Source organism: Sebastes fasciatus, chromosome 5, assembly GCF_043250625.1.
Source record: "Sebastes fasciatus isolate fSebFas1 chromosome 5, fSebFas1.pri, whole genome shotgun sequence".
Taxonomy (NCBI): Eukaryota; Metazoa; Chordata; class Actinopteri; order Perciformes; family Sebastidae; genus Sebastes; species Sebastes fasciatus.
The window spans coordinates 23,690,899-23,703,013 of record NC_133799.1 but is presented as its reverse complement, the minus strand read 5'-3'; the positions used below and the strand labels follow the sequence as shown (position 1 = coordinate 23,703,013).

At 35.5% G+C, this 12,115-nt stretch overlaps 1 protein-coding gene across 1 annotated transcript; it reads right to left on the bottom strand.

Annotated features, from left to right (window-relative positions):
• Positions 1–943: 943 nt before the first annotated feature.
• LOC141768036 (E3 ubiquitin-protein ligase RNF170) lies at positions 944–7,435 on the bottom strand. The gene is made up of 6 exons (XM_074635918.1): positions 7,293–7,435; positions 6,096–6,207; positions 4,647–4,752; positions 3,502–3,575; positions 3,310–3,420; positions 944–2,155 (listed from the first exon to the last, which is right to left on the bottom strand). Exons 1-6 carry the CDS (start codon positions 7,319–7,321, stop codon positions 1,772–1,774), a joined length of 816 nt encoding a protein of 271 aa, XP_074492019.1. The 5' UTR covers positions 7,322–7,435; the 3' UTR covers positions 944–1,771.
• Between the last annotated feature and the right edge of the window lie 4,680 nt (positions 7,436–12,115).

The following is a 12,115-nucleotide window of genomic DNA, read 5'->3' as shown; positions in this document are numbered from 1 at the left end:
TTGAAGGTATTCAGAACTGTGCTGCCAGACTTTAAAGAGAGAGCGTATTACTCCAGTTTTAGCTTCACTCCATTGGCTCCCAGTATGTTTTAGAACAGATTTTAAGCTTTTTTTTAACTTGTTTTTAAAGCTCTTAATGGTTTGGGAACGGCCTACATTGCATACTCTGTAGTTTTCTAACCCTTCGCGAGCCCTAAGATCTTATACTGATGGGTTTTTAACTGCTCCAAAATTATGGAATTACCCTACCAAGAGCTATAAGAGATGCAGGCTCTGTTGTTTTTAAACAACAGTTGAAAACCTACAGTATTTATTTAATTAAGTTTATAATTAATGTCATTCTAATTATTATTTATTTATTTATTTATTTTACTAATATTTTATCTTTTTATTGTGTGATAAGTACAAGGACATAAAAACAATCAGAAGATATACAAAGAAAGACAAAAAACAAACAAAAGCAGGCTGAAGATATACATACATTTATATATATATATTATTTATTTATATACTGAATACATATTATTTATTTTTATATATATATATATTTATATACTGTATATATATTATTTATTTATTTATATATTGTATATAAATTATTTATATATATATATATACAGATATTTTCCTTTTATGTATAGACAAAGGGAGCAAGAGAAAAAAATAGAATAAATAAACATAAAATATATACATTCATAATAATAGAGAGTAATGATGATGTTGTGATAATGCCAATACCAATATCAATATTAACAGTAATAAGTAAACAATTAAGTCAAATTTCACTTATATATTTTAGCATCTACTGTCCTCTTATTGTCTAATTTTATTGTTTGAATGTGTTACATTTGTAATGTCTTTTGTAGAGCACTATGAGCTACAGTTCTTGTCTGAAAAGTGTTCTATAACTAAGTTATTACATGATTAAAATAATGACACATAATTCAATAAATATTCTTTATTTTACTCAAAAACATAAATTCATACAATATCAAGTATTTACATAGACGTCACTATTACAGTACTGACTGCTGAAACAAAATGGCAAACTTGCTGCCCAGTTAGAGGAGTAAAAATTACACAGTGGACAGTTTTTATCTGAGTAAAAAAACAAGGATTTTAATTAAAATATAAAGGATGAAATTGCAATTCAAACTGAAGATTTTGCTCCGACCCAAACACTCCAGGCCTCAGGAACTTAAAGGGGCAGTGTGTAGGATTTGGTGGCATTCAGAGGTGAGGTTGCAGATTGCAACCAACTGAAACTTCTCCCGCGTGTAGGAAAACTACGGTGGCCGACGTGAAAACGTTTTGTCCGTTCTGGGCTTCTATAGAACATGGCGGCTGGCTCCGTGAAGAGGACCCGCTCCGTATGTAGATATAAACGGCTCATTCTAAGGTAACGAAAACACAACGATTCTTATTTTCAGGTGATCATACTCTAAAGAAAATTTATTAATATTATATTCAATGTCTGCCAATAGATCACGGTAAATATTATACACTGTTCCTTTAAGAGATAAGAATTTGTGACCCCAGCTGAACCACCACACTGCAGGACATTGTATTTTAGATATCACTTTTGCGTAGGCTCTGTAAACACTTGACAAACAGGCCTGAGGTTCGAGTCCGTCTAACATCGCGACTGTTAACACGCTGTGCTGTTGTCAATATTCTTGCATCCACTAATCCAACTATTTGCAGCCTGAAGGAATAAATACAGTGAAACAGCTTGTACTGACTCTCCAGCAGCAGCAGCAGCAGCGTCTGTCTACAGTGAACTCCCCATCACTCCTTGTGAGGTTGCAGAGTGTCCTCCTCCTTCTCCTCCTCCTCCTCCTTCTCCTCCTCCTCCTCCTCCTCTCTCTGGTGCCATTTGCTGGTTGATGTTGATAACGCAGATAAGGAGCAGGATGACCACCACCAGGTCATCCAGCACCCCCAGCAGTCCACACAGGGAGGGGTCTGTTTCCAGGGGATTTGCTGATGATGATGAGGAGACTGGGTCCAGGGGAGGGGAGGAGATGGACACCACGGTCCCCAAGCAGCACAGGGCCACCCTGAAGAAAAACAGCCACACGAGTCCTCCCATGGTGCCCAGGCCTCGGGCCAGTAACTGCAGGAGGAGGGGAGCATCACATAGGTAGTCTGTTACCTGCAGGGGTCAGAGAGGAAAACATATCAAATGGTTATAGATATGAACATGATATAATAGTTGTACATGATATTATTAAAAGAGAAGCAGGGAGAATCTGTTTTTTGCAGACTGACACTAAATCTTTCCCCCATAAGTTACTATACAAAATGGAATGTATTGCACATTATTAGCATAAGACAAATTCAGTTTTTAAAAAAGTTATATTTTAGGGTTTGGTCAGAACGGACAAACCAAACACTGGCTCTAAAGAGAGCCTTTCGTGTTTTTACGTTCCCTGAAGGCCACCGTAGTTCTCTCTGTGAAACTGTGGTAACATGAGCCGCCGTCTGACTTCTGTTGCTCCCACAGTAGTGTTATTATGGTAAGGAAGGCCTCTGAGTGAGGCGAACATCGTTACTGTTAGTCTTGGAAAGGGAGGAGTGAGCGGAGGGTTACTCAGTTGGTTGCAATCTGCAACCACACCACTAGATGCCACCAAATCCTACACACTGTTCCTTTAAGATTTTTACATACAAAATGAAGAATTGGTGTAGGACCTGCATGGCTACATATTAGGATTATGCAAAATTAAACTGGCATTGACAGTAGCTTTAATTTATTTTCTATTATCTGAGTGTATCTTTAACTTTAAAATACTATTATGCAAAAAAAATTTTATGGAATGCCTATAATAAAAAAAAATGAAATACAAAGAAAAAAAAAGTTAAAAAGTGAATAAAGTTATTCAACTATCTATTTAAACTCAAAATTCAGCTTCCACACATTGAAGACTATAGTGTACTTTAACACCACCTTTTTGCAAACAGCTCCATCCCTTTATCTGTTTCTTAGTATGTGAACGTGATCCATGTTGTGAACGTATTTCAAAGGAAAGGAAATACTCATTCGAGGAAGGGCGACTAGGTGTGTCAATGCGAGGTGTGTTTACAGACGCCTCCATTGTCTGGCATCTGTTGTGCTTGTATAGGACAATAAATCCCTGAGGTTGCATAAGTGGTGTTCCTGTTACCAAACCTTTTATCAGAGGAAACAGTGGAGGAATTCTCATCTTTCCCAAGATCTAATCTGTCTAGGATGTAAGAGGAAGCTGTGGAAAACTACTGTGGAAAGACTCTTCTTTCTAATGAGGTTAGAGTTAGAGTACTACTGACCCTTCGCGGGGCTCCAGAATAACGTTTGTTGTAGTCTGTGATTTCCCTGAGAACTTCCTTCGACTGTCGGTCTGATCGACTCTCTTTGAACAGGTTACATAGCACGCTGACCTGGAAAGTCAGAAACATTTTATTCCACGTTCAAGCTCATCCTGAACGGACTCAGTTGTTATTGGATCCTGCATACGGTACCTTCTGTCTGCAGAGAGGGCAGCTGATGGCGTCCAACCAGGACCCGTGTCTCCAGTAGGCAATCAGACAGGGAGCTGCAGAATCAAACACAAACACCAACACTTTGTCATCCAACATTCAACAGTTCATACCATAATGCACTGGTTCCCAACCAGTAGGGCATTCTTGATTTTGAGGGCTGTAAGACAACTTTAGAGTTGACCTAACCTCACCTAATATTTGGGTGTAAGGTACAATAGAAAGATTGGACTATCTAATAAGTTTTACTCGACTCAATACAATACGAAGATGATCAGTCCCTCCAGGATTTTACGGGCTGTTTTTAGGATTGTTGCAGCCTAAAATACCTGATTTTCACGGCATGTTACGATGTTTTTAGATATAGATAGATAAAGGTAAAAGTAAGCAGTAAGTAAATAACACTGGAGACAAAATTAAAAATTGAAAATTAAAAATAGTACCGGCGGGTGTGCAACTGAGTCCTGGGTAACAGGACATATCTGGACAGTCGTAAGACATGTCCAGATATATGCAAAACATAGCAAGGTACGGCAATACAATTATTAATGTGCAAAGAGGTCAAAAGTAGGGCAAACATTGAGTGACTTTAGTGTTCTTTTGTAAATAAAATTGCAGAAGCAAGTGAAAATTGCACAAAATAAATAAACACATTTTTGTTTTTGTTCCAGTGAGAATAAAATCGCACTGTTTTGAGTGTTCTAAGTAACCAAAATGGCTCAGCATTACAAAAATTTGTGAATGAAAAAGTGAAGCTGGGGGTATTACACGAAGCTTGCAGTCAAAACAGCATCAAATATTAAAGTGCAGCATCATGATGTAACACAATCAGATGAACTTCTGTGAATTTGAACTTAAAATTGAATTGAATTGAATTTTTATCTTCCCCTCTGCACATCTGTAAACAGCTACTGGACTGTGTTTGTTTTTGGTGACTCGCCACACTACACCTTGTATAACCGAACACCTGGAATGATTTGAGTAAAGCTGTCAGGTGAGAGGAAGAGCTGGAAAACCATGCCAACAGTTAATTATTGATCTCCAGGCTCGAGACACACTTCATTGATCAGCCAATGAATGAACAAATGATACATGTGTGTGTCAGCTTGTGTGTTTGAGTCTCGTACCACAGAATAAATGCCCACAGTTGGTCTGGACTGGAAAGCTGGCCGTCTGCAAGCAGACTGGACAATGCCAGTCTCGGCTTGTGGATGGACACGACAGAGCAGAGTCCTAAAGAGATGAGATGAAAACAGAGACAAAAGTTGAAAAGAGGAAAAAGAAGGAAGAATAAAATATGAAGCAGAGAACCAGTTGAGAAATCTTAAAAAAAAAACGTCTTCAATATAATTTCAAAAATATTAACTACACAATACATGTTTGGGGATTTGTGATTAGGCCAAGGTCTGGAATTAGAATTGTAAACAGTGAGATTATTAGAGTTGAAACAGATAGATCTGCACACCAAGTAGCTCCCGTTAGAAGCATCTTAACGTTTCCAGCACCATACTCTTCCTCAGACTTCTGATAAATATACTTCCTTTTGGTTTTTTTTTGTATGTTGTGTCCTTTATATTTATTATTTTTTATGCTTTTCTTATTTGGTGTTATTTTTTCCCATATAACAGCTTATAATAATAGATAATTAGACAGAGGCGCCTCTAATTGGCAGTATATATAACAGCTATTTAGCCCGAGTCCTTTATGGAATATAGCCTAAATTTATAAATTTGTGTATATGCTTGATGTATTTTATGGAGTACTTAACTATGTACTAGTATTTTCTATATACATTTCCTTCTTTTATGTTATTGTAAATCAATTAACAACACAAAACAATGACAAATATTGTCCAGAAACCCTCACAGGTACTGCATTTAGAATAAAAAATATGCTCAAATCATAACATGGCAAACTGCAGCCCAACAGGCAACAACAGCTGTCAGTGTGTCAGTGTGCTGACTTGACTATGACTTGCCCCAAACTGCATGTGATTATCATAAAGTGGGAATGTCTGTAAAGGGGAGACTCGTGGGTACCCATAGAACCCATTTTCATTCACATGTGTTGAGGTCAGAGGTCAAGGGACCCCTTTGAAAATGGCCATGACAGTTTTTCTTCACCAAAATTTAGTTTGGAGCGTTATTTAGCCTCCTTTGTGACAAACTGCAACCTAAAAACCCCAAGTTGCGTTAATGTGTTAAAGAAATTAGTGGTGTTAAAACAAATCTGTGTTACGACATCATTATCAGTTTTGAGATTGTTGCTTCTATAACATGTCTTTTTTTCAGAGAGCTGCTGCCAAACAAATAACAATGAGATTATTGTCATTAGTTTGGCAGCAGTTCTCTCCACCAGACTGTGACCCTGTAATAAAAGTAATAGGCTAATAATCATAATACAGGAGTGCCTTGCAGTAATAATATGGTTTACTGCCTGTGTGCGTGTCCTGTTCTCACTGTTTGTTGACAATCTCAGACATTAGAACAATTTGAGAAATACAGAAATAACAACAATTCAAAGCCTGAAGAAGCTGCAGCTTCATACAGTAGGTGTGTGCTCACTGAAGCTCTCACCTTGTGGCGGCTCATTAACGGCGATGCCGTCTGCTCAGGTGTGCACACCAGAGATCTGGGTGACCCGAGGTGGCCATGACCCACTGGACCTTCAGAGGGGAGATGGTCCGGTCTGCAACGTGACACAACACGGCGACAATGACAAAAACACGCCTTAAATACTGCACATTGTGCTGGTGAGGAGATACTGACACAAAGCTAACGATCTGTGAGATAAGGTTGGATGAACTCAGCTCTTTTCTGTTTGTGGAAGACAGAAGCTGATGCTCTGACTGCAGCAGTTTGACAGATAATAGATGCTGCGTTGCATCAACAAGTAAACGCTTCTAAAGCTGCAGTCATTTGTAAAATGGAAAGTTAAAACCATCAATGTGAGAGAAATACTGTAAATAGTCGAGTAGATTATCTCCTAACTTTTCATCAGGCATCTTAAACAACTTCAGCATCTCAATCTGGCTTTTATCATCAAATTACATTTACAGTAATTACAGCCCTTACAAAAAAAACAGTATAGTATTACTGTTAAGAATTACTATAGAAATACCACAAAACAAAACAATAGTTATCAGTATTACCACAGTAAGTCTTTTGGGAACACACTATAGAAAATAGTTTTTTGGGAGGCGCTATGGAAATTTACTACCGTAATACTTTAGAGTTGGTTTATGGTGATCTTATAGTGAAATTACATTTACAGTGTGTACTATAGTATTTATATGATTTTTCTGGCACTATATTTTCTGTATATTATTTCTATGTTTTTTTGGAAGGCATTATAGAAAATGACTACAGTAATACTATAGAGATGGCTATGGTGATCTTATAGTGAAAGTTATAAGACAATATAGTATAGCTATATTCATTTCCTACAGTGTCTGAAAACCGTAGAAATACTACAGGAAACACTATAACGACACTATATAAACACTATAGTATAACTGTAATTTCATTATAATATCACCATAGCCAAAGTCAATAGTATTACTGTAGAAATTTTCTATAGTGAGTAATCATCTTATTGAAACAGATAATTGTCGTTAATATTTCATACATGCATATACTTCACATGATCAAACATGTTTTTTTTATAATTTTCAAACACAGTGATCAAACCTAAATTATCTTAGTACACATCCCCACAACGAACACAAACCCTTCAGTGATGCCAAACGTACTGTACAGTATGATGGGACTCACCTGGACTGGGATCTGTGGTACGGGTGCATAGTTGATCTGGAAGCAGCAGCTGACAGGTAGTTACTGTCTCCCAGAAGGAAGTGAAGTGCTGCCTGACAGCATCACTCTACAAAATAAATTGGAGTTGCCTGTTAATGATCAACTACACCCTCCAATATCAGCTGGTCTCTGAGTCTTCCTGCTTTAAAGGAGCAGTAATGCAGTCAGATCAATAAAACAGTGGCCGTGCAACTCTGAGAGACAAAACATTACAATAGACTGTGATCAACATTTAATGTTAAAGTATTAAAATCATTACATCTAAAACTCCTTCAGTTAGGTCAGAGGCAAATTATTTGGGGTCACATGACTTCCCAGCAGGATCAAAGCGGCGTTTTGTTTAAGTAGGTTAGATCTGACCTCGCCAATCATTTACCGAAAGTTTACTCGGCCAACAGCCCCGCTTGGCATAATCCCACTCTTACCATAAACTACTGGTTGTGAAACGCATGAGAATGTCCCTGACATTAACACCGTACTACTCTAAGGGTCGAGGAGAGGAACCTCAGCCTCAAATATATCCACGGTGGTGTAAACGTAGGTTTCTGCAGTTTCTGAACTATTCTCATATTGTACCATTCTTTGTTTTGTTTTTTGTGATCAACTTTTTATTGACTTTGTCATAAGAAAATTATTGTAGACAAGGATTCTTGCACATACAAACAGTATTTAACACAAATATCCATTACCTTACAATAGATAAATAAAATAAATAAATAAATAGATAAATAAATAAATACATAAAAAGAAATAAATAAGTAACATTTATATATATATACATATATATATATAAATTTAATTAATTAAATTTCCGATACTATATAATAAAAAAGTGACACATTATATCGGTGTAAGAAAATGTGAATGAATTACAGCTAATGATTTTTCTATGAGATACTGTACCATTGCCGTACAAATAGTATTTAACACAAACTATATACAAATGCCCATTACCTTACAATAATAAATAAAGAAATGAATGAATAAATAAATAAATAAATAAAATATATATAAAAAGAAATAAGTAACATTAAAGATAAGAAAGATAAAGAAAGATAAATAAGTAACATTAAAAATAATAAATACATAAAAATAAAATAAATAAAATTTCCGACACTAGATAATAAAAAAGTGACACATTATATCTGTGTAAGAAAATGTGTGATGTATTACAGCTAAAGATCTTTCTATGAGATACTGTACCATTCTTTGTTTATTTTTTTTTGTGATCAACTTTTTATTGACTTTGTCACATGGAAACCATTGTACACGAGGATTCTTGCAAATGCAAACAATATTTAACACAAACTATATACAAATGCCCATTACCTTATAATAAAGAAAGAAAGAAAGAAAGAAAGAAATATAAAGAAAGAAATAAGTAACATTAATAACAGATATATAAAAATGACATTAAAGAAATAAAAACAAATCCTCAACACAAGATACTAAAAACTATATACATATCCCCATTACCTTACAATAAATACATAAATAAATAGATAAATGAATATAAAGAAAGAAATAAGTAACATTAAAAAAGATATATAAAGATGGCATTAAAGAAATAAAAACAACACAAGATAATAAAAACGATATACATATCCCCATTACCTTACAATAAATAAACAAATAAAGAAATATAAAGAAAGAAATAAGTAACATTAAAAACAAAAATATGTATAAATGAGGATATCCTGTACAGTGGAGGCTTTATGAATACAGCTAATGACCTTTCTATGAGATACTATACCATTCTTTTAATATTAATATAAAGTAAAAGTGTTGGCCAAATGACTCAAAATGCAGCAATAAAACTACTAAAATAAATTTGTTTTGATTAAAAAAAACTGTACTGTACAGTATCTTTACAGTGAATGAAGATATGATCATCATCCTCACATAATTCACCACGGCAGCCACTGCAGAAATATCTTGTGGTTCAGGTCATCTAAAAATAGCAGGCATCAGTCAGTGCAGGTCAGGGTAGTGGCAGAGAGCAGCAGATAAAACACCTACTGGCAGTTAAACACAGCACAGAGGACGCTCCTGCAGGCCACACGGGTAAAGTCCAGTTTAAGGTCACACACACACACACACACACACTGATGTTAGGGGTGTGTGTGACATATCAGCTGTGCTCATTGATCACTTAGTTGTTTGCTCTAAAGCTAAAAATAACAGGAAAACTCTGAAGCAATATTCACAGGAAATACTCTGCTCAAAATTCATCCAAATTGCTTGTTTTACACAAAATATCCTGCAGTTATTGTGTTCACTATTTGGGTTGATTGTACAGTTTATCAGTTGTTCTGTACTGTTATTGTTATGCATTGAACATAATATGAAATATCCATAAAATATGCCACTTTAGTTAGGGGTTGTCAGTTTACTCAATGATAGAAAAGGGGGTTTCCTTAAAGCAAAAGGTTGGGAACCACTGCTATAAAGAGTGATGTAAGAATGCCTTGTGTTAAATTCCACCAAATTCAAATATAATATGTAATAAAGCTATGGTACATCTCGTCTTGTACAAGCTTTGTTTGGAATTTTCCATATTGTGACACAGAGACATGTGAGATTTGTTATCTTGGAGTGACTAAAAGCAGTCAGTCAGAATTCTGATTACACATACACCCTCACGTGAGACTTGGGTAACGTGAGGAGGTTTATTGTGTTCATGAGAAATGACTGACATTGGTTGGCATGCTGCCAAACTTTTAGTGGCCGTCTGAGAGCAGGTTTGATTACAGAAAATACTTTCTATGTCCAGTAAATAGAGCCTATAAAACCATTCTATTTGCATTCAATATCCAACTTCAAACAATACCTGCAAAACTGGCTGTGCAGGATTTTTATTACCATTGGCTATGTAGGGTGAGGTTATGTAGGCTTTTACAGTAGGTCAGGTAGTGAAACATGAAACAAACTGCAATTAACACGTCATGTTGGTTGAGCAAGTGCTATCACTTGTGTTGTTAACCCATAATATACCCATTTTTAGGGGGTTACAGGGGGCCTTTAGGGGAAGATAGCAGGTCAACACTAGATGTCACATAGAAGTGGTGTACATCATCTGAAAGCTGGGAACCTGAAGACTAATTTGAGATGCAGCTCAGCGCTGTGTGTCAAATTGTTCTAGTCATAAATCAGAAATAAACATGATTTAATTAATTAATTAATTAATTAAAAATAAATTGTGAAAGTGTATAAGGGTTTAGAACATTATAATAGAAGTATGTGATGGCCATCCCCATGCTCTATTATGTGTCTTAAGTTGCTGCAGCAATCTTTGGGTTGATACCATTTATTACACAGATTTGGTGCTAAATTTAAAAAAACATTTTTAGCACACGAGAATTGATTAAAATTATCAATAATTCCTCCAAAGTACCACATTAAGACACCAAAAACTTGAGGAACACCATAGAAAAAGCCATGCTGTGATTGGGTATCAAAAACTTTTTTGGAGATTTCTGCAATTTTCCGGCGATTAAATGGCGAGCACTTCTGTTCTGGAAACTGCTCAGAAATCCCCTTATTGTCAATCTAGCTAGGAAAGCCATCCATCCTCTGAATGCTCTAGGTCTCTAGTTTGTGGCTGTAAAGTTTCATGAGTCTGTGATTATCCTAGAGGTCACCACAGGTCATTTAATACAGTGAGGTCAAGTTTAAAAAAATGGTGTCACTACAATGAAATGGCTACTATGGGGACTAACATCATCACACATGAATACAGTTGGGCTCATTGGATTCACAAGAGTCTCAGCTTTACAGTGATACCCATAATTTATGCTAGCATGACAGATCCCTTAGGTTTTCATATGATATCTGTACCTTCACTCTAAATCTAAAACTGAACCTGCTACAGCCTCTGAACGTGGGTCTCAGGAGGTTAAAGTTATTGAATTAAAGTTTTTTATATTGTACTGTGAGCAAAACTCATTTTCTTTAAATTGTTTTTGATGTTTGCTGTAAATGTAACTGTTTTTTCTTTTTCTTTATTGCACAACTCAGTAGACTTTCCTCACATTTATTTATATGGTTTTGTTTGCATTTTTTTTTTTTTTTTTTTAAACAACACATGAAATTTGATTGCAATATGCTTTTCCTTTGTCTGCAATTCTATGCGGCTCCATCGGGACTCCATATACTGTCTTTTTCTGTATTGTACAGTAGAACTATAGGCCCCTTTTCACAGCAGACATTTTGACATGTCATTGCAGGGTACACACTGGTGTAATTAATAATAACATTAATTATATTATTATTGTGCACGCTGACTGACTGGAGTGGCTGTGACAGACTAAATAGAACAGGAGGACCATAGTTTATTTTACTAATTACACCTGTGTTTGCCCAACTATGACATGTCAATATGGCTGCTGTGAAAAGTGCCTATTATGACTTTGTTAACTGAATATAGGATGACAACCTCACTGGGGAGAGTCTTATTGAGCTATATATACTGTATATTGACAGCAGATTGAATACAACCTACAAAACTAGTCTTTATTTAATTAAATCTGATTAAATAATAAACATTTAACTGTGCTCCAATTGGATTATCAACTTTTTATTGACTTTGTCACATGGAAATCATTGTAGACAAGGATTCTTGCACATACAAACAGTATTTAACACAAACTATATACAAATGCCCATTACCTTATAATAAAATAAATAAATACATACATAAAGAAAGAAAGAAAGAAAGAAAGAAAGAAAGAAAGGAATATAAAGAAAGAAATAAGTAACATTAAAATAATATATATATAAAAATA